Source organism: Amaranthus tricolor, chromosome 6 (genome assembly GCF_026212465.1).
Source record: "Amaranthus tricolor cultivar Red isolate AtriRed21 chromosome 6, ASM2621246v1, whole genome shotgun sequence".
NCBI classification, from domain to species: domain Eukaryota; kingdom Viridiplantae; phylum Streptophyta; class Magnoliopsida; order Caryophyllales; family Amaranthaceae; genus Amaranthus; species Amaranthus tricolor.
This window is the reverse complement of record NC_080052.1, coordinates 4,801,299-4,823,864: the sequence shown is the minus strand read 5'-3', so window position 1 is coordinate 4,823,864 and position 22,566 is coordinate 4,801,299. Positions and strand designations below refer to the sequence as shown.

General features: G+C 34.4%; 2 protein-coding genes across 4 annotated transcripts in view; both read left to right on the top strand.

Annotated features, from left to right (window-relative positions):
* The window catches only part of LOC130814538 (NADH--cytochrome b5 reductase 1-like), a 4,602-nt gene extending 611 nt beyond the window's left edge, over positions 1-3,991 (top strand). Inside the window, exons 2-9 of the mRNA XM_057680638.1 lie at positions 910-1,051; positions 1,165-1,255; positions 1,346-1,423; positions 1,583-1,663; positions 1,764-1,853; positions 1,990-2,055; positions 3,097-3,183; positions 3,264-3,991. Coding sequence (XP_057536621.1) covers positions 910-1,051; positions 1,165-1,255; positions 1,346-1,423; positions 1,583-1,663; positions 1,764-1,853; positions 1,990-2,055; positions 3,097-3,183; positions 3,264-3,356 — 728 coding nt within the window. The 3' untranslated portion in view covers positions 3,357-3,991. The remainder of the gene's footprint in view (positions 1-909; positions 1,052-1,164; positions 1,256-1,345; positions 1,424-1,582; positions 1,664-1,763; positions 1,854-1,989; positions 2,056-3,096; positions 3,184-3,263) is intronic.
* Positions 3,992-11,041: 7,050 nt separating this feature from the next.
* Positions 11,042-22,070, top strand: LOC130814537 (probable apyrase 6). Of its 3 annotated transcripts, XM_057680637.1 has the most exons (9): positions 11,042-11,244; positions 11,770-11,988; positions 13,662-13,774; positions 14,740-14,847; positions 16,358-16,409; positions 19,480-19,638; positions 20,398-20,495; positions 20,812-21,005; positions 21,335-22,066. In XM_057680637.1, the coding sequence occupies exons 1-9, from the start codon at positions 11,199-11,201 to the stop codon at positions 21,603-21,605; spliced, it is 1,260 nt and encodes a 419-aa protein (XP_057536620.1). In that variant the 5' UTR covers positions 11,042-11,198; the 3' UTR covers positions 21,606-22,066. The 3 variants fall into 3 exon arrangements, with proteins under 3 accessions (XP_057536620.1, XP_057536618.1, XP_057536619.1); XM_057680635.1 differs by having other exon boundaries at positions 11,042-11,988; positions 21,335-22,063; XM_057680636.1 differs by lacking the exon at positions 14,740-14,847 and having other exon boundaries at positions 11,072-11,988; positions 21,335-22,070.
* Positions 22,071-22,566: the final 496 nt, after the last annotated feature.

Sequence of the window (22,566 nt, the reverse complement as noted above, 5' to 3'; positions counted from 1 at the left end):
CTTGATTCTGGGTTTTGTTAGATTGTAAATATCCTATAGGAAATTGGAAAAAAGAATCATGGTTAGCTTTGTCTATCTTTGGACCGTTTTGAAGGAATTGCAAATACGAAAATTGAATTAGCCCACAAATTTGATGACCATGATGCTAAAAATTTGATAGGAGTTGCTAATCAATGATTTTCTAAGCCTTTTTTGTTGTTGAGATGATAGTTTCATTGTCTAAAAGATGTGCTGTAATTATTTTTACTTTATTTTGATTCATGAATAAGCTAATCAGGTTGTGCCCCTGTAGCTTAGATATGTGTAATTTTGTTAAATATTTGGTTGAGGGGATTATTTTGACTGAATTTTCTAGGCTCAATTAAATTAAATGATTTTTCATTTTGGAGAAGAAGAATCCATGTGGATGAATATTGAAAGTGATATATGGGTTCATGTAATCGATGCCAATCTTTTGGATTAAGGCGTTGACATTGTTGCCTCTAGAAATGGGATTATGAATCTGATTTTGTACATTGAAGTCTTTGAGCTTAGTATAGAATCAAGAGGATATTACTAATAACAAAGAATGAGGTGGTGTTGTATTATATATGCTCGCCTTGGCGTGTAGAAGGCTTAAGATCCTTAATGTGTGATCAACCTCGCTTCTAACAAAGAAGGAGGTGATGTTGTAAGTTATATGTTCGTGTTGGTGTGTGGACGACTAAAGGTCCTTAATGCTTGATCAAGCTCTCTTCTATGTTGCAAAAGTTTGGTCTCAATGTATGGTCTAAGTTTAGTTATTGAGTGCAAGTTCCTTTGATCAGAGTAGCAATTTTTTTTGGTTGTTTCAGTGTGATGACCCTTTCAACGGTCAAAAATCAACTTCGTTTTCTTGGTACTAATTGTGGATGATGCTCCGTTTGGTAGGTTGCTTGGACCCAGAAAATTTCGAGGAATTTAAGCTTGTAACGCGTACCCAGCTTAGTCATAATGTTGCAAAGTTTAAATTTGCCCTTCCAACACCAGATTCTTTCTTGGGTCTTCCAATTGGACAACACATAAGTTGCAGGTTTGTATGTTTGCCGTAAGAAATCATATGATTCTGATGCTTGTATTGGATATAAATATTCAACTCCTTGTATTCATATGATTATTAGTCGTAATAAATCATTAATGATATAGAGGAAAAGATGCAAACGGGGAGGACGTCATGAAAGCTTACACACCAACAACTTTAGATTCAGATGTCGGGCATTTTGAATTAGTAATTAAGGTACTTAATCATATACTTGAGTGGTAGCCATGATTAATCTGACCTCAATTTTTGATTTTCATATAAAATAGTTTTCTCATTGATTACTAGATGTATCCACAAGGAAGAATGTCTCATCATTTCCGAGAAATGAGCGAAGGTGATTACTTGGCTGTTAAGGGTCCAAAGGTTTGTGTCCTCATTTCTGCTATTTATCAAATTATTTTCTGTTTGTGTCTTTGTAGCTTGGAGTTTTCATTTGAGCCAGTTTTTCTTAAAAGGCAAATTTTGTTGTGAGTCTAATGTGCATATTCCTCTTTTACCTGTACGGTTTTGCTTATGTTTTAGGGACGTTTTAAGTATCAGCCTGGGCATGTTCGAGCTTTTGGTATGCTTGCTGGAGGCACAGGGATTACTCCAATGTTTCAGGTCTGTCAACTTAGTGTTAAAATGGAAGACTGTGTAACAATATCTGAATGTAGCTGCATATTAAACACACTGCATAAATACCCGAGTTTTATCTTTGTAGGTTGCTAGAGCTATACTCGAGAATCCTAGTGACTTGACCAAGATTCATCTAATTTATGCAAATGTCACGCATGAAGATATTCTTTTGAAGGTATTTCCAACTTTAATTCGTTTTTCGTTAGTTTATTTAGTTTCATGGTTATAATTATTGCGCTTATAGTGAGCGATGTGTGTACAAGAAATTTTAACTCATACAACTGCTGCTTATAGAAACTTTGGCTTTGCAGGAAGAGCTGGATAGTTTTGCTCACAATTTTCCTGATCAATTTTCAATATTCTATGTCCTGAATGAGGTTTATTTTTTATCTTGCTTAAGTTTTTTCTTTTTTCCTCATAATTAAAAAGTGCTTTGAAAAAATGGGGAAGAGAGTTCAATTTCATTTTCTTTCTATAAACCAAATCTTTTCAGAATCAGAAAAATCTGGTGGGAAATCAAATACCCAATTCCCCCCTTTTTTTCTTCCATATTTTTCTTTTCGTTTTGTTGCACCATGATTCAAGCACATAATAAAATTCTAGTCGAAGTTCATGCTAGGACTGGAATCATTGGATTACTGCTTGAAACTTTAGTGTCATAACTCATAAGCAATTAAGCATACATGTTTTGATGTTCAATATTTGTATGCAAATAACTCTTATGATATGCTGTCTTCATTTGTATGGTGGAGTTGTTTCAAGTATGCTTGAGATCTAGCTCGTGCTTGGTTAGGATAACGAACTTACGATTGTGATTAAGCTCTACAAAAACATAGAAGACCAAGGCTTAATTTGAATGCTTATGATGTCGTTGATGGTTAAGGAGGTCAATTTTATATTATAGAGGTTCAGTGGCATCTGATTATGGATTTCCGATGGAAGGTGACTTATCTAGGGTACACTGACGGCCCCTTTGGTAATCACTAATCAGTACTTTATAGTGTGAATGGTTATGGAAAATTAGTGAAATTTTGGTAGATATATCTATTGACAAGTTTGACGGTCATGCTTATTCTTTTTCAACAATTTCATTTTCTTCACAAAATTCATTCCAACATTACCGTTTGAATATGTGCTATTAGGTGAGAATGGAAAATAGTGAATTAAAGAACTTTTTTATGATCGAACTTTCATTATCATGGGAATGACATGATACATATTATGAAACTGTAAATCATTCTCATTCCCATCATTTAGTATCGATTACCAAACGGGTTGTAAGTAGAATATAGACTGAAGAAAATTCCGGACTTCCCGCTTTAATTTTTTTTCGTTTTCTTATATGCTGACTTGAAATTTGAAAATAAGGTAATAAGTGATTCAAGCTTAATTCAATGTGCGGTTGTTTTTGCCCTCAGCCGCCTGAAGATTGGACTGAGGGAATCGGTTTCATAACAGCCAAAATGATACAAGATCATTGCCCCGCACCCGCCTCAGATATACAGGTAAACCTTTATCGCATCCTGATCTAGTTCATATTCCTGCAAAGTTCCGTCTTTCATGACTGACACTCAATTGTGGGCAGATCTTAAGGTGTGGACCGCCACCAATGAACAAGGCCATGGCTGCTCATCTCGAAACTCTAGGATACACTTCTGAGATGCAATTTCAGTTCTAATTTATACTTATTTGAACCATCACCACAAAAAATTTAGTGAACGACACATCATTGTTTGATCATCGAGAACAATGTAGAAGTATCTGCATTACTGATGTTCCTTATTTTAGAACGCTCATTACAGCAGATTAGCTTCACGTCAAAGCTTAACTTCGATAATTCTAGTTCGTTCATGTTTCTTTATAGGAAAAAACATGTATACAACAGGTGTATTGTACCCAAATAGACCTCTTCGAGTTCTTGCTCCGCCTGCAAGTGCTAACAAAATCACACATAATCGTGCTTGGGTGGTTTGGTTCTAGACAGTAGAATCAATGAACCTGAACTGTTAAGTTCAGGCTTTTTTTTTTGGTGATGATAATGTACTCCCCAACTTTTCTGATGTTTAAATAATTTAGATACATTAGTTTGCAAATCAATATCAAGATATTTGAATTGGGAAAATGAAAAAAGTTAGTAGGAGTTTATTTTCATGGGCCATAATGTGTTAATTTTATTTCTCAACCAATATCTGTTACTTTTTCAGAAATTCTTAGACCGTCACTACAAGAGACGTCTTAAATTTGGGCTGGTCTAATTTTTAATTTAAAAAAAATTAATTAAACTTTCTACAAACACACGTATAGTTGGGTATATTTGGGGTTATAATATTATGCGTTTGGGGTTATAGTATTATATATTTAGGTATATAATGATCTGTGTTTAGGGTTATAACATTATATAGTTGGGTATATAATGGTTTTTGCTTGGAATTATAACATTATATATTTGGGTATCTATTGATCTGTGTTTTGAGTTTTAGTATTATGTATTTGGGGGTTTTAAAATTATGAAGTTGGGTATATAATGATCTGTGTGTCGGGGTATAGTATTTTTATAACACCAAATATATTACTCCCTCCTATTCACCTTAAGAGTCCTATTTGACTTTTCACGGATTTTAAGAAGAGTCAAAAGTGAGACCCTATGGGTAGGAAAGAGAGTGGTATTATGGGTTTTTAATGTAAGGGAGAAAAAATAGTATGAGTAATGGAGGGTATAATTGAAAATAGGATAAAGTTACTAAGGGCATAAAAGTCAAATACTCATACCAAAAATAGAAATGAGACAATTAAGGTGACTTGACCATAAAAGGAAATGGAACACATAAGCTGAATAGGATGGAGTATGTTATAACCCAAAATAAATGTTGTTATAGCCCCATATACATTATGTAACTCTTCACATTCTACTCACACGCACGCTTTGATTTCAGCAACAGTTTTTTTTTAAATTAACATAAATTAGATTTGGGCTAAGCTTTTGAGAGCCGTCTTTACAAAAGACGATCTCTCAAGAGAGCACCTGGTTACTTTTTTATGTGCCATACGATATGGGTGTTCAAAATTGGATACCGCGTCGACCCGGATCCGGAAATCCAAATATCCGTTTTTTTGGATACCTAAAAAGTGATTTGGTTCCGACCCGGATTAAATCGGGTCGGATCCGGGTACCTGGCTTTATTAGAATGTTTTTCTTTTTTATTATTTTTTTTTGCTTTTTTTCGTTCAACCATGCATTTTTTATCTCTATTTTTATTTATAATATTTTTTGTATAAAATTCAAATACTAACTCTTTAAAAATATTTAGCTTAATTAGTCATAAAAGACAAATTAAGAAATCAAAGAATAATATTATTACATATTGGTTTAAGTAAGAACAATCATACAAAAATATCTGCGGGAGAAAATTATATTAAGATTCAACTCAAGGTTAGCTTAATAGATACAATTATTATTCTTTTTACGAAAAAAAGTTTAAGAAAAAAAAAAAAAACTAGATACTATATCCGATTTCCAAAAATATGTGACCCAGATCCTGATCCGGTACCTGGTTTAAAAAGTGGGTACCCGATTCATATTATCCGGTTTTGAAAACGGTATAACGGATAATTCGAATCGGGTTTTTTTGCACGCCCTTACCATAAGATGCTGATTCTAATTGCAAAACAATAACTCTTCAAAAAAATTTAGAATGTGAAGTACATGCCTATTAAAGTTAAGATGTGTAAAGCGGAATTACTAGAAATGTTTTCTTAACATACTTAAACAGAATTTTATGCTTATAATAATACGAATAAAGTATATTAAAGAATCAGTAGCGTGATTTATTTGGTGCAAAATAATGGCAATGAAAGATTAGAACGTGAAGTATTTTTTCTTTATTATCCTTACTACTTTTAAGGTGAAGTGTAATATTAACTTAAGTAAAACGATGACCAAAAGCTCATTTTTATATACAAATTGTATGAACTCTTCATATTCTAGCTTGGGTGGTTACATATGTCAGTCGTATGTAATAATCATGATTATTAAGATGGTGTTTAATGAACATTAAGAAGGTTTGTCCATTATGTATCACCATAAATTTCCATGTAAATGACTAAACATTTCTATATCCATATAGTCCATGAAACTGCGCTATCTATCAACTTACAAACTAATACTCCAAAAAATTAGTTCACCTATAGAGTTTTATTTATGAAATCACGTATTTTCCAAACTTATTGAATGTTATAAAGTAACAATCATTTCTATTGATAAAACATAAACATACATGTACAAGTGTCTTTAACATTTGTGACTAAATTTGTTTTAAAAAATACACAATTAAAATCACTCTGCTATATGCTTCAACAAAAAACCCTAATATGATTCTCATGTTTCGGTTGCGGCAAAGGTTTAATCAATTTAATCGAAAATATTGAGATTCGTATGAAGTTTACAAATACTCATATCTTTTGGCAGAACAATTTCACGAATGGACATGGAATGTGATCTTGGTTCTTTTCTTTGAGTAATGGCACCTTGACTATCACAATGCAAGACAATATCATTTTTCAACACTAGGTACTACTCCTAAATCAGAAATGAATTTCTTTGTCCATACAACCTTCTTTGCTGCATCACTTGCAACAATATACTCGGTCACTGTTGTAGAATTTGAAATTTTCTAGCTCATAATCTCTCCATTCGAATAAAAGATGTAACCAAATTGAGATCAATTCGCATGGATATAACCTTCAACCCTTAGTTCACTTTCTCCTCCATATACTAAGAAATTATCTTAGCTTGCTCTTAAGTACTTTAGAATATTCTTAGCTGCATTCTAGTGTGCATCAAATGGATTTAATTGGTCTCAACTGCACATACTTAAAGCAGGTTCCTCAATTGTTTGGCAGACCATAGTGACACTTCAACTCAGAGGGATCCTCGATGGAAAGGTTCTGGGTTAAGCTAAAGGCTATGAAGCATATACTCAAATCTCTCCACATCAAGGAGTACATAGACATTAGTAATAGAATTAAGAACCTGGATGTCATACATTTAGCTTTGGGCCTAAACTCTATATAGGCTGGAGAAATATCTAGAGTTCTACGCTCCACTAAAAATCCTGAATCAATTGGCTTAAGCATAGGGTTGAGAGTTTTAGCTACTTCTATGCAGCCATAAAGGAGAGACAAGCTAATAATAGTATTCATGAGGATAAAAGTGGCCAAGGGGAGGTTTTGAAAAATACCACAGACATGCAAAACGAAGTCTATATGAAACACTATTGGGATCAACAAAGCCATTTGCGAGCAGGTACTCAACTCCAAACCCAAGATATCAGTCTGCTAGCTTAATAATGATATCTCTAATAATGAGATACAAGTCAATCTCTTTGGGATTGAGGACAACAAAGCTCTTGGGGTGGATGGGTTTTATGTTTTATTCTTCAAAACAACTTGGGAGGTGACAAATACGGACTTATGTAATTTTTATCCCAAATTCCAACGGTAACACAATAGGTGATTTCAGACCAATTTCTTGTTGCACGGTAATTAAGCATATGAACTTATGTAATTTTTAGAGTGCCGAGAGCATCTTTCAACCTTAACATATTGATAGCGGAGGTACTATTTCTCAACTATAAGGTGGTGTGATCTTGGGTTGCAAGATCAATTCAAGAGATGAATCTCGAAGAGAAATTCAGAAGATGAGAGGAGAGGAAGAAGAACGGAAGCATAGAAGGAAGAAGAAGAAGATATTATTTCTTAATGAATGATCAATTGATCTTACTACTTATATATCCATACAATAAGAGTTCCCGCCAAAACAAAAACTAACCAAACTAAAAACTAGCCGTTACTGACAGCCTTTAACAAACATTTAAATAATTACAAAAGACTAATTTTCCCTTACTCAACAACTTAACTATATCAATATTTCCCCCCTTATGAGAAAATTATCCTCAAGTTTCATATAGGAAAAGAGAGAAAGGAAAGTTGAAAGTCTGCTGCTGAAACCCATTGAGCATCCTCCACAGGAAGTCCCAACCACTTGACCAAGAATTGAGTATGTTCTTCATTGTTGACTTTAGTAAACCTACGATCAATAATACCCTCAGGGGACTTAGGTTGAGCTGGATATAAAGTACTTGAGGTAGGACACCGTGAAAGGGCTTGAGTTGAAATACATGAAAGACATTATGAATCTTAATTTCAGTAGGGAGCTTAAGCTTGTAAGCCACTGTGCCAATGATTGTTGTAATCTGAAATAAGCCATAAAATTTTTGTGAAAGCTTCTGATTGCCTTAGAATTATGGTTGGAGCTTGAGCCAAACCTAATCCCCTATTTGGAAACAGTTTTGTGTTGATCTGCTTGAACCTTCATCCTGTTTTGAGCCTTTTGTAAATGTTGTTTGACCTTGGTAATCATTTGCTCTCTCTTGTGAAGAATTCTATCTACCTCTATATTACTTGATTCACCTGGTAAATAAAAGAGATGGACAGGAAAAAAAGGTTGGTTGTAGACCACTTCATAAGGAGTGCTAAGGGTAACCATTGGAACTAATCTTTAGGTTCATTACCACACACGCATCTAAAACGCATCTCTAAGCATTTGTTAACTACCTCGGTTTGACCATCACTCTGTGGGTGATAAGCTAAAGATAAACAAAAATTGGTGCCTTGAGGTTGGAACAAAGCTTTCTAGAAATGACTTAGAAAAATTGGGTCCCTATCACTCACTATGCTTCTAGGCCAACCATGTAATTTGAAAACATGATCAAGGTAGAATTGTGCAACCTAGATAGTAGTGTAAGCATGAGTGAGAGCCATGAAGTGAGTTGCTTTGCTAAAATTGTCAACCACCACAAAGATAGTATCTTTTTTTTCCACATGAGGGTAATCTAGAAATAAAATCCGTAGAGATGTCCCTCCAAACTTCATTAGGGATGGGGAGAGGTTGAAGCAAACTAGGATAAGGGCTCATATTTGGCTTATTGCCAGACTATGCAGTCCCTTACCAATTGTCTAATGTGCTTGATCATGTTCCTCCAATAAAATAGTCTTTTGACCCTTATAGCACTTGCATCTCTACCCACATGTCCAGCCTCTGAACTACCATGATGCTAGGAGATAATTGAAGTTCTCAGCTGAGCATCTAGCCCTACCACTAATTTGTTATGCCTCCTTAGTAATCCTTTAGTGTAGGTATAAGGAGTTAGAGTCTCCCCTTGTTGAAGCTTATTGATTTTGCTCATCATGTCAAGTTCAAGTTGATAACTATCCTTAATCTTAGTCTCCAAGTCAGAGGTAACAACTGAAATAGCCATGAGTAAGAATTCAGAACCTTGCACCCTTGAAAGTGCATCAACAGCTAGGTTTTCTTTACCACTTTTGTACTGTATTTCATAATCAAAGCCCACTAGTTTAGACAATCAAAATTGTTGGAAGGGGGTTGAAATTTTTTGTTGCAAAAGCCACTTGAGGCTTTGCTAGTCTGTTCTGATAATAAAGTGTGCACCCAACAAATATTGTTCCCACTTTTGATAAACTGGCAGCCATCTGGGGCTAAGGAACCTGCTTATATAGGCAATAGGGTGGTGTACTTGCATGAAAACTGCTCTAATTCCTCCTTTGGAAGCATCAGTCTCTATTTCAAAAGGAATAGAGAAATTGGGTATAGCTAAGACAAGAGCAGTGGTTAAGGTTTGTTTCAATGCATTAAAAGCCTCTGTAGCAAGATTACTCCACTCAAAGACCCCTTTCATCAAAAGATTAGTAAGTGTCCTGCTAATTATATCATATCCTCTAATAAATTTTTTGTAGTACCTTGAGAGCCTAAGAAAGCTTCTCAACTCCTTAACTGATTTAGGTTCAGGCCATTGGGATACTGCTTCAACCTTTTTTGGATTAGTTTCAAGTCCTTTTGCAGAGATGAGACTAAGATATTCAATCTTAGATATATAAAAACACACTTACTAGGTTTAGCATACATTTGATTGCTCTGCATTAGGTCAAAAACTTAGTGCAAATTAAACCGATGCTGGTCCACAGTAGGACTATAGACTAAAATATTATCAAAAAATAAGAACAAACTTTCTTAAAAAAGGTTTGAATACCTGGTTTATCCAATAATGGAAGGAGGTAGGGGCATTTGTCAAGCCAAAAGGCATGACCAAGAACTAGTGGCTTAAGTGCGCCTTAAAAGCAGCCTTGTACACATGTTCATCTGCTACTGTCAATTGATGATTCCCTAATCTGAGGTCTATCTTGTTACACAGTAGCTCCAGCCAATTCATCCACTAGTTCATCTAGCACTAGTGTAGTAAATTTGTTCGTTACTTTTTGGCTATTCAATTTCCTGTAATCCATGCATAGCCTCTAGCTTCCATACTTTTTGTCCACTAATACCATTAGTGAAGCATAAAGGCTGTTTCTTGGTTAAGTGATTCCTTTATCTGTCATGTCATACAACAACACCTCTATAACATCCCTTCGCCTAAGAGGATACATATAAGGCCTTATATTGACTAGTTTAGAGTATGGTTGTAAAGGAATCTTATGGTCAAATATCCCTCTATTAGGAGGTAGGGTTAGGGGCTCATGGAAAATAGAAGCAAATTTCTGTTTAAGGTCAATCAAGGCTTGGGTAGGTGGTTGTTGTTCAAGTATTTTGGTACCCACAAGAGACATTTCTTCCCCTACAGTGTGAATACCTGTAGCAAACAAAATTGCACTGCATTCTGTTGCCTTTTTTGAGCAACAATACCTTTAATAACACAAGATTTGTTGCTGTGAGAGACCTACTTAAGGCACAAAGGCATACCCTTGACTTGAAACTGCATAGTCATGTTGCTAAAATCCCAAATAATTTTTCCCCATTGCTTGAAGCATTCAATGCCTGACACCATATCACAATGTCCCAATATTGATGAGGAGCACATTGTTACTAAATTCATACCCATTGATGCTCCAAGTGAAATTTCTGCACCTGTATTGACATAGTATGATATTTTCATCAGCTACTGTTACTGACTGAGATTGAATGTGTTCCATCTGACAACACAATGATCTTGCATAATCCAAGTCCAAGAAATTGTGTGTACTACATTTATCCATCAATATGTACTACATAATCCAAATCTTCATTAACTACCTACTTTACAATCATAAAAATCTATTTCACATACTATAAACAACTACTTTACATGCAACTAACTCCTACTATGAATACCATAAAAACATACTTCATAATATACTCCTGAAAAGTAAGGATTTATAATATGTGAAATAAGCGTTCATACTATATAAAGTAAATATTTATAAAAAGAGATAAATATTTACTTGACGTTCCATAAAAATCTATTTTTCTCTTGTAAGAGTTGGTGTTATTCCAAATGAAAGAGTTGGTGTTATTCCAAATGAAAGGAAAGGTGATGAAGTTGGAGTAGTAGAAACACAACGGATTTGAGATTACTCAAGATTTAATCTCATATACTCCCTAATTTTTCATTTTTCATTTTTCAATTGGTCTATGGTGACTGGTGAGGAACTAGGTGCATTCATGATCAAGAAATCAAGTTAGTCAAACCCTCAAAACCTTTTTCCATTGTTGAAATTAGGATTTTTTTTTTCTTTTCTTTCTTGTTTGATTGATCAAACTTCCAAATCCATGTGAACTATCTACTATAAAAGCTTCCACAATCCCATTCCAATGGCTTCCAAAAACAACCAAAAGTTTCCATCTTTTTCACAAAAACCGTCTTCTTCATCTTCATCATACATCCCACTTCACAAAACCCAACTCCCACCTCAAATGCACAACCATTTTTCTCTTTCTTCTTCACCATCTTCAAAATCTCATCACCATAAACACCTTCTTCTCATAATCTCCCTATCTCTTCTCCCTTTTCTTCTTTACATTCTATCTTTATACAATTCTCTTCATCTTCCCCCATCTTCTTCTTTTGGTCTTGTCATTGACATTTCAAGTTCTAAATCTCAAATCTTTGTTTTTAGATCTTTAAATGAAGTTTCTGGTACCCCATTTTCTGGAGAAAGCTCCGATATTTTCTGGGTTAATGCTGGATTTTTTAATTTTTCAGGAAATCACGAATTGGTGAAAAGGGTAGTGTTCAAATTGATTGATTTTGCTAAGAAGAAAGTTCCTGACTTTGAGTGGAAAGATACCAAAGTTCAGGTTTTTATTAATGCAGAATTGGCGGGTAAAGTTACGGAGAGTGAGAGGGTTTTGGATGAGTGTTGTTTGGTTTTGAGATCATCTGGGTTTTTGTTTAGGGATGATTGGGCTTCTGTTTTGAATGGTAAGTTTAACTTTCTTTTCAATTTAATTTTGAGATTTTTTTTCATTGTTGGGTTTCGGTTTGATGCAATTGTGTACAGTATTACTTGTGTTATAGATTTTAATTGCATTACATTGCCTTTATTCGGTTGGCTCTCGTATAGGTAGTATAAATGTAGACAGATAAATGAATTAAATTTCAATTTAGGGAAACATTCTTTTGGATGTATAGTTGGTGCTAGTATACAACATTTCATGACTTCAATGCCATCCGTAGCTCCTAGGCGTGGTTTGAGGGTGTCGGATATGTTTGGTGCTAGTATACAACATTTCATGACCTCAATGCCACCCGTGGCTCCTAGAGTGTTTTGAGGATGTTGGAAATACACAACCGTACCCTTGCTAGTAATAACAAATAAATTGTTTCAGATTGACTCTTGGATGTGTCCTTGGTGCTAGTCTAAGCTGCAATTTAGGATTACATGATCTTGTAATTCTGAGCTTTTATTCCAATTAATTGCTAGTAGTGTTTCCATTAATGTTTATTTTAAATGTTGTGTATAAGAGTTTCAATTGTTTGGTTCCTATCTTATAACAAGCCTGTGAGGATAAGAGTATTGGTCTATTGGAGTGTGTTGTAGAGTTTAATCATAGATTTCATGAAATGGGGCTCAATATCGTGTATGCAGTTCTACGTCCTTTGAACCTGGATAACAAGAACAACATTTACATTGTTGATCACATATCTTGTGCAAAATTCATGATCTTGTATATATTAAAGCTAGGGACTGAGACATGACTTGAATTTTTACTTTGAACTGATATTTGATACTTATGAGATGTTTGCATGCAGTGCTATGGCATATTGGCATTGTCTCTGCTGCTTCAATTGGTTGTTTGTAAGTTGAGGGCTTCTTCATGACAGCTTGTTGCATTCTTATTGGTGTGCTTGTCATTAATTTAATAATTTATACTTCTTCTGTTCCAAAATACTTGCCCCTTTCTACTTTTCACGTATTCCAATGGGCTAATTCAATCCTTAATATCTTTAATTATGTATAATAAAAAATTATAAAAATTTGATATTAATAATCTTTGTATTGAGACGAATCAAACAAGATCCAACTCCACTATGTTTTAACTTATAGATAAAAACTAATCAGAAATTAAGGGTGATGAATGAATTGTGCATGATGTTGTAATTTAGCAAGTAACGGAGGAAGTAGATCGTATTGTTGGTAATCGAGGTTACTATCTACTCTTCACTACATTTTTTCATTTACATTTGTGCCATTATATCCAAGTTTAGTGTGGAACAGATCTGACGGCTTGCTAACTAATGACTCTCGTTAAAGGGTCATAGGGTGATCTTTCTTCTCCTGGTTGCTGCATTAACAATCATGACTTACTTTTAGGAATTCCATTCAAAGCACTTTTTTTGCATCCAAATTCAAAAAACATTTTTTTTTTCAAAATTGTTTTTTCCTTCTCTTAGGCAGCCTTCTATATTATATGTTTCTCCCCCGCTTGTTCTTTGAAAATGGTAATGATTTCATGTGATTATATTTTCATCATTCATGTTCTAAAATAATGGGCATAACTGTGAAAATGCTTTGGAGTTTGCACTTTCATTTGCATTAATAAAGAAGTTGATTTTGAGGGATTCTTAGTCAGAGTGACACGATGTGAATGCAGGTCAGGATGAGGGGTTTTATTCTTGGTTGGCTGTAAATTATGCTTTTGGATACCTTGGCAATATACCTGAAGAAACAGCTGGAGTAGTTTCACTTGGAAGATCTGCCATGCAGGTTTCTTATCATTCCATCCTTCTCGGAACTTTCTATTTTGCTTCCTGCCTTTTGGTCTGCGTATTCTTCTGGTATATTTTTATATGCAAAGTGGGGTGTTTGCATTCTATGTTTGGTCGTGCAAGGAACCATTCAATCACTGGTAGATTTGTAAAATTGTGGATATTTTCCATATGGTTGATATATTTGCTTTCCTTGTAGTTAGAGCACAAAGAGCTTTTAACCAAGTTTCCTATTGACCTTATGGCATGTTGGTTGTGTGTATTAAATGGTGGTAATGAGAATGATCTGTAGTGTAAATTTTTGTGAAATGTACCATGTCACTCCCATGGTAATGAAATTTTGATCATAAAAGAGTTTTTTATTTACAATTTTCCATTATCACCTAATACGATATCTCCAAATGGTCATACATTGGAATGAACTTTGGAAAGAAAATGAGATGTGACCATTAAACTTATCAAGAGATAATTCTACTAGAACTACATTAACTTACGATTACCATTTGTATCATTTAATACCATTTAATACCGAGAATCAAACGTGCCGTTAAAGTTTTTATTCTTGGAACTATTAAAAAAAATTCAATTTATTGAGTTGTCCCTTCTACAGTGACTATTTTGTATTTCATTCTAATAACTACTAACTACTACTCAAGAAATTTATCGTTTTAAGAAAAATCTTGGAATTGAAGTGAGTTTAATGACCATATTGTAGCAGCAACAAGAACTGGCTAATTCGCTTATCTAACGGATCTTAGTTCTACACTTATACTACGTTAATATATCCCTATCGGAAGAAATGAAGCTTTTGATTTATCTATTTATCTATTTAGGTATCCTTCTCCATGGTGTTTAAAACAGTTAGTAGGCTCTGCTACCTTGTGATTTGTTTATTCTTTATTTTTGGTTATCCTTCTTCTTGTCCTTGGTGTTTGAACCAGTTAAATCTTTAACTATATGCAGGTAACTTTTGCAAGTCTTGAGACTCCATTATCAGAATCCTCTAGAGTTATCAGGTTGGCAGGAGTTCCCTACAGTCTTTATACTCAAGGCTTGCAGCAGTTCGGTCAGGTGCTTTTCATGGGAAATCTTTTTTAGGTGATAGAATGACCTTCCTGATATGAAATCACCCTACGTCCCTACCATATATATATATATATATATATATATATATATATATATATATATATATATATATATATATATATACATGTATTATTAAAAACGTCCCTACCCATTATAGATTGTTATGTTTGTGTCAAAGTTTGACCAAAAATGCTGATGAAGTTGAAATATATGTAACACAAGGAAACAAACGTTCCATTACTCTAATTTTAGTAAGTGGCTCCTACCTAGGTAGGGTTGATTTGATAATTAAAAACGTCCCTACCCATTATAGATTGTTATGTTTGTGTCAAAGTTTGACCAAAAATACTGATGAAGTTGAAATATATGTAACACAAGGAAACAACATTCCATTACTCCTATTTTAATAAGTGGCTCCCACCTAGGACCTTGGTAGGGTTGGATGTACGCAAACTTACCCTTGTTAGTGATAACAAAAAGATTGTTTCATATTAACCTTTGGTAGCAAATATCATCAACAACTTTACAACTTTACCCAAGTAAGAATTGTACATATTTGATAAGACATTCTCATAAATGGTTTTGTTAGATCTTTATAGCATTTTAGGATATTCCTAAAGTACTATAGTGGGGCATATAAACCTTTATGCTTTAGGTACGTCCAAGTATATTTCATACGAAATAAGAATGCAACGAATGAAGCAAAAACATGATGTGCTTGAATGAACACTAGAATGCTTGAATGAGCACTTTGGTTTTAAGGTTAGAAATTCTTTGTTCTTCGGATTTAGGCTTGTGCTCGTTTGAGCGCTATATATGCTTGTTAGAGCACACTGTACACGAGTTTTCGTGAATAGATGTTCTGTTAAGTGAATGAATGTGATGTTACGTAATGTTATGTTTCTTCATAATAACTGATGAACATGGGATGAAAATGACGTAGGATATCATGCATTTATTTCTATAAATAGAGGAGGTTGCATGAAGACGCATATAGACGTATACTTAGAATTCTTGAATCTTATTTTATATTTCTCTACACTTGATCATATAAGGAACGTTGCAACCTTATGCTGTTTTTGATTTTGTTATCTTCCTTAACGCATGATTATTTGGATTAGTCACCTTGTAAGCTTGTACTAGGTGATTAATTTGATTGATTCTATTTGATTGTGAATTTTCATTGTCATAACCCAAGTACCTTTTGTAATCACCTTCAATCAGTTATCGAGATTTTCGATCGACTTAAATGTTGCAAAAAATCTTCTTGATGGGTCTACTTGGGGTTCAAACAAGGAAGTCCTTTGCCATATAGAAAGGAGTCTAAAAATATAATCTTGTAATTTGTAGTGTATATATGTATTTTATTTTTCTAATAGGTTTGAACTTGAACAGTCTTTTGAGGATTTTGATACAAGAGAATATATGTGCATTGTGTAGACTAATTTTCTGTGAGAATACAACTCCGTTACTAATTATATATTTGTGGATGCAGGATGCGGTTTGGAAATTGCTCCATAAACAGAGTAGTCAAGATTTGTTGTCATGTAAGTTCTATGTAGCTATTCTTGTTTGATGTTTTAAATATGTCTTCCAAATGATGTTGCTTGAAGATATCGATTTTCAATAGTAAAGAAAAGATATTTGATGGTAGCTTTTGAACTTCAAATCACAATGGTACTAACACAAATGATGTTTTTAAGGAAATTTGTCATAATAACCTTACATCATATTTTTTTTCTTGCAAAAAACGACCTTATAAAAAATTTATTGAGAAATTATTTTTTTAACCAAAAAAAATTGTGACAGACTATCAGATGACAAATCTATGAGTTGATTTGCCTCCAGTTAGTTGATTTTCCCTTGTTTCTTTTTTGCCCCATCCCCCTCTATGATAACTTCCATTACTCTCCCAATTCCTCACGCTACAATCCACGTTGTTCTCCTCAAGCCCTAAATCTCAAGCCCTCATCACTTTCGATTTTGAATTAAACAGCAATAGAAAAGAAAGGACATCAGGTCAGGTTGCACTAAGGTTATGCAGACTGCAAAAGACCCAAGCCCTGACATAGCTCTATGGTGCTCTACATGAAAACTTCGACTTTCCCGTGACACCTATCCAGTGGCCTGTAATGAACTGAAAAGTTCAGTGGTAGTGTAAGGGCTGCGTAAGGATGTTTTTAAGACATAGGGGTGGGGTTATAAGGAAAACATAGCAGAAACACAATGTAAAAGCAGTAGAACGGCTGTATTGTATTACTTAGTATGATAGATTAGTATTTTGAGCATACTTAAAGCTCCCAAATGTGTAAAAACACCAACACTTTGAATGAAGGAAAATGAAGGGGAGGGATTATAGGGATAATAAATCCTTTGTTTGGATAACTAGTGGGGAGAGCGAGAGATATGGAGGTGTTTAATGCATAATCATAAGGCTAGAGTTAATAGTTGAGGTAGGAAAAACTCAATATTGTTGGCTTGGTAACTTGATCAAACTCTATCCAATGTTCTAGAAATTAAGTGATCATTACCTACAACTAGACCAAGCAAATTTTGATCTAACCTGAAATTGACCCGTAATTCGACCAGAAATTAGTGGGTTATAACCCGTAAATTTCAACCCTTGACAAAAAATGACCCGACCCAAAATGCCAGAAACAACTCGGTCCAACCCGATCGAAACACAAACCTGACCATTTTGACCCATTTTCAGTTCCACGTCAGCATTTTCAGTTCCACATCGACATTTTTAATTTCATGTCATCATTTTTAGTCGGCTACAAAACAAAATTAGTATGTATGCATTTTGAAAATAATCTAATGATAAGGAAAAAAGTAAAAGTCAACGACTCGTAGGGTTGACTTGAACTCGTCTCAAACCCAACATGACCTGCTGCGAGGCTGACTTGACCCGAAAATGACCCGACGCAGAACCCCTCCAAATGACCGTATTGATAGGTCTACCTATAGTAATTTATATAATGCTAATTTTCAAGTAATAAAGGGGCGAGGAGGAGTTATACTTACCTTCTAATCTTTCCAACTCTAGAAAGATTTGTTATTAAAAATAAAAGGAAAAAAATAATCATTTCAAATCTCTTCCCTTCCTTTCCCAATCAACTCAAATTCTATCCAAATGAGGGATATATTTTTCTCTTCCCCTTTCATGCCTTGTTACACATTCTTGTTTTTTCTCCTCTCCTTTCCCTCTCTTTCTCCCCTATTCTCTCTGCTACCCTTTCCCCCCTGAATTGTTATCCAAACAAAGTGTAATTGTCAATACAAGCATGATTGCCTTCCTTCCCTCACCTTCTTTTTATATACAAGAATATGAGGATGCCTCCCTTTGCTAGAATAACAAAATAACAACTCATAACAGCAAATAACAAAATAACAGAAAACATTCCTTATGATTTTCTGGAGTATTCAAAGGCTATTCACAAGTCATTTGTGCCTCTTGTGTTATTTTCCGTGCATAACAGGTCTGGTGGAAAATGTTGAACGTGGTTCGGAAATGCTTAGTTGATTTACCTAACAGTCATTAGGTTCTTATACTATGCGTCGGATTTCCCTAACAAAATCAAACCTTTGGATACTCTCCAAGTACCCTACATATACTCATTGTGTTTAAGCTTATGGCCGTTGAAGACCGAAGAGGCTAGTCAATCTCAAGATCTGCATGCTAATTGCTAATACTGGTGGAAAGTGTGTATGAGATTTGATTGATTGGTTTCCTGGGGTTGCGATGATTTTTTTGATAGGACCAGATTACGCTACGAGCGCATCAAATATGAACCTGATGATCCCCATTTTGAAGGTTATGAGTACAATCATGCAAGACTTCAAAGCTGGTGGAAAATGTCAGTGAAAAGTAAAGAGGATTCTCCTTAAATTTTTGAAACTATTGCTGTAACTCGATGAATCTGGAGTGTTTTTTTTAAATGACCCTCACCTTATTATTGTGGCAGCAAAACCTCTTTACTAATGGATTGTTGTCCATGCTGTCTACAAGAACTCCTTTTCCACAACCCGCTTGTATGATGTAAGCCTCTTTTTCCTTATTTTCTCTCTTAAGCAAAAGGAGGCTTATTTTTCGGAAACTTAGCATTTCTAGACATCAACAATACTGATATCAACAAGCTAATCCCAAAGCTTTCTAGGCATTTAAGACCGAGCTACTAGTTTGCCATTAAGATGGCTATTTTAATCATCCAAATCCGATGATACTTTTGATGTAGTTAGCCTAAACCTCTGCCTAGTTTTCTGAAGATAAAAAATTGATATATTTTCTCAAATTTTCTCTCATTATCCAATCATTTGTAGACATATATTGTTGGAACTACTTAAGATGCACATTAGTAAAGAACCCTATTAGAAAAAAAATAAAACACTTTCATTCTTAATGTCTGCCCCATTTTATATATTACACATTTGTGGAGATTCAGTTACAGCATAAATTGACTACTAAAAATTGTTCATTAATTCAACACTATTGACTATGGAATTAAAAATCTTCTTTATTCAGTTCCCTATTTCTGTGTTTTCTAAATTCAAACTTGTTAAGTATTTGTGCTTTTTTCTTATTGCTATTTTACTATCCTTTGAATTATTTTGCAGCATCACTGAACAAAGAAAGATCTTTGCCTAATCCTTGTTATCCCAGAGGATATAAACTGACATCACAGCAAAGTGGTGTGAAACTTGTGAACTTCTATGCCACTGGCAACTTTTCCGCTTGTAAAACTCAACTTACTTTGTTACTGAATGATAGGAAAGGTACTTATCTTTTTTGTGTGTACATCCTTTTTCATAGCTCTTCATCCTTGCCTTGTGGATTCATGTTTCATGTGATTTTTAATCATTCTTGATTAATTTGCAGTCTTATGACTTTGCGTTAGATTATTTTAAAGATGAAACTAATTCCTTGAAATCCCTTGTTGTGATGTTTGATTATTTGCATCACATAGAATGTAATATGCCTTCTTGCTTCAGATTTCTAGTCGCTTTTTGACTTTGCTGAAGTACCTCCTATTGTTCTGTGCTTTGGTTCCTCGTCAATCATCATCATCATACCCAGTGTATCCCGTTCATAGGAAAACTATGATCAGGGTCTGGGGAGGGGAGGAAGACGCAATTCATACCCATACAGGAGAGTGCGGTCAAAGAGTCCCTCGGCTCAAGATAGATCTTCAAAGAGAGTGAAAATCTGCAGCTACCTGGAAGCCATTTTTTTGGGTATTGATTTCTGCATGGAAAGTATTTACCTTTTCCACGGAAATCCTAGTAAACTACAAGTATATTTACGTGGAAGAAGTAAAAAAAAATCAGTGGAAGTATCAATGTCCCAATTTTTTTAACTGTACTTGATTCTTTTATTGACACTCTCGGTCATTGCAAATGTCATATGCCTTACACTTTTACTACGTATGATGGAAGCATCTTTCATATTGCCCTCTGATGTATTTCTTATTTTCATGTGCCCTGACTCAAATAAAAGCTTTTTTCTAATGTCCGGATTACATTTCGTTCGTGTAGGAAATTGTACACATGCACCGTGTGAGATGGCATCATCCCTTTTTAGCGAGTTAGAAAGTAAACCTCATCCTCAGCAGAAGTTCTTTCTTTCTTCTCAGGTTGGTATTTAAATAGCTGTGGGAATTTCGTTTTTGTTGCAATGCGGTAAATTATCATTTGGGCATCTTAACTGCTGCTAATCACATCACAGCATTAAGTTTCAATGGCACTAAACTGAATCGAGATTTCTCGTGATACCAAACTTTCTACTTTCAAACTTTGCCAACATTTGCTTTTTATTGTAGCCTAAATACAGGAATACAACGTTATTTTTGGATAAACCCCAAGACTTGACATTTGGGTAAAGAAATTTGTAGCTAAAAAAATGGGAAAAGGTAGTGGGGATCGCTGATTTTTCTTTTTTTGAATCGACAGCTTCGAGGTTTAGTTCCAAAGGCTTCCGTATCAGAATTGGAGGTGGTTGCACGTCGTTTTTGTGAGGATGAATGGGACAGCCTTAAAAAAGATTATGATATTGATGATACAGATCTGTCAAAGAGTTGTTTCTCACATGCATATATGGTGATCTTGCTGCGCAACAGTTTTGGCATTCGATTTGACGAAAAGAGGTACTGCTTCCAATCTTTTCCGAATTTCTAGAATGAACGAGAATTTTCGATCTGTCATAGTGTTTTCAACCAAGAGTCAATCGGAAACAACCTCTTTATTAGATCACTAACAAGGGTATGGTTGTGTATATCCGACCCTAAAACTCAACTTAAGTGGGAGCCACTTAATATATTTGGCAATGGAATGTTGTTGATTCTTTCGTCATTTTCTGCTGATGATTTTTGACATTTAAGGCGTAAAATTTCTTCGAGTTGGGTTATTTTTTCTTCAATCATACAACTATTTGGTGGGACTGCCTTGATAATGTTTTTGGTTACTGGCTACACAGAGTCGAGTTTGCTGCAGGAAGCACTCCTGTCGATTGGAGATTTGGAGCCTTCATTTCTCGGACGATCATAGAGCCCTTTGACGAAATTATGGAGCACCATGACACCCATATTGTGGAGAATGAATCTGTCACCTTCTTCTTCTTGTTTGCGGTTTTTATCATTTTTGTTCTTGTCGCAACCTTCTTTGTTATGAAATTGCGAAAACCTCAGATGAAGACGATTTATGACCTCGAAAAAGGATGCTATATTGTTACTCGTGTGCGTAGATAGACACATTTTTTCCCATTCTTGTAATTGTCACTCCTCTTAAGGTTTTTTTTTTTTAATTACAAAATAGGATGAGAAGAGGCTAATGAGAATCGAATCCATTATCTTATCGGAAAAAGTGATACTTGCTTTTCAACTACTTGTACAGTTAGCCATTCATATCAAAGCGTTAAGATCAAGATTTAGATTTTTGTTTCAACATTGGACCAAAGCATACTACTTTATTATGTTTTAATAGATGAAGCTTAGACCATTCCCACTGCTGAAGAACTCTCACTAGTGAGGTTTCAAAATTTTTCATGCATGGAAAAAAAATTTTCCTCTCAACTTGTGGAAATTTCAAGTATCTGCAAAAAATATATACATATATTAAATAGGTTTTATTTTATTTATAAATATGTTTAAAATTAATACAAATATTCTAATGTTCATAAAATTTTTTGCTCCATAACTAGACACTCATTTTAGTATAGTTTAATATGCTTATTTTTTTCTAATTCTACATAAATGAGGAAGGATGGGTTCACCATCTTTTATTAAATCTGGTTAACATGACAAAATAGTATTGGACTTTAAGTTGCAATTTGAAGTATTCATTCGAGTCATTAAATTTTTTTTTAAGTCTGCTTAAGATTAGTTATTATGTCCGATTTTAATGTCATTGTGAATTTATTTTTAAAGTCAAGTCAATAATGAAATCGGTTGTATAAGGTGGGTAGATATCTTATAAGGTTTGTTTTGAACAATTCTAGTGCCAGTGGAAATATATTGAGACTACTCATCAAACAACATACACACAATATGTACTCATCTGTCCTCTTTTTGAATTGCATCAAAGAGAAAGTGGGTAGAGTTAAAATGTATGGATGAGATTAAAAAAAATTGGTGGACCATTATCCAAAAATAGAAATGATGCAAACTAAATGGAACAAACCAAAATAGAAAATGATGCAAATTTAAGAAC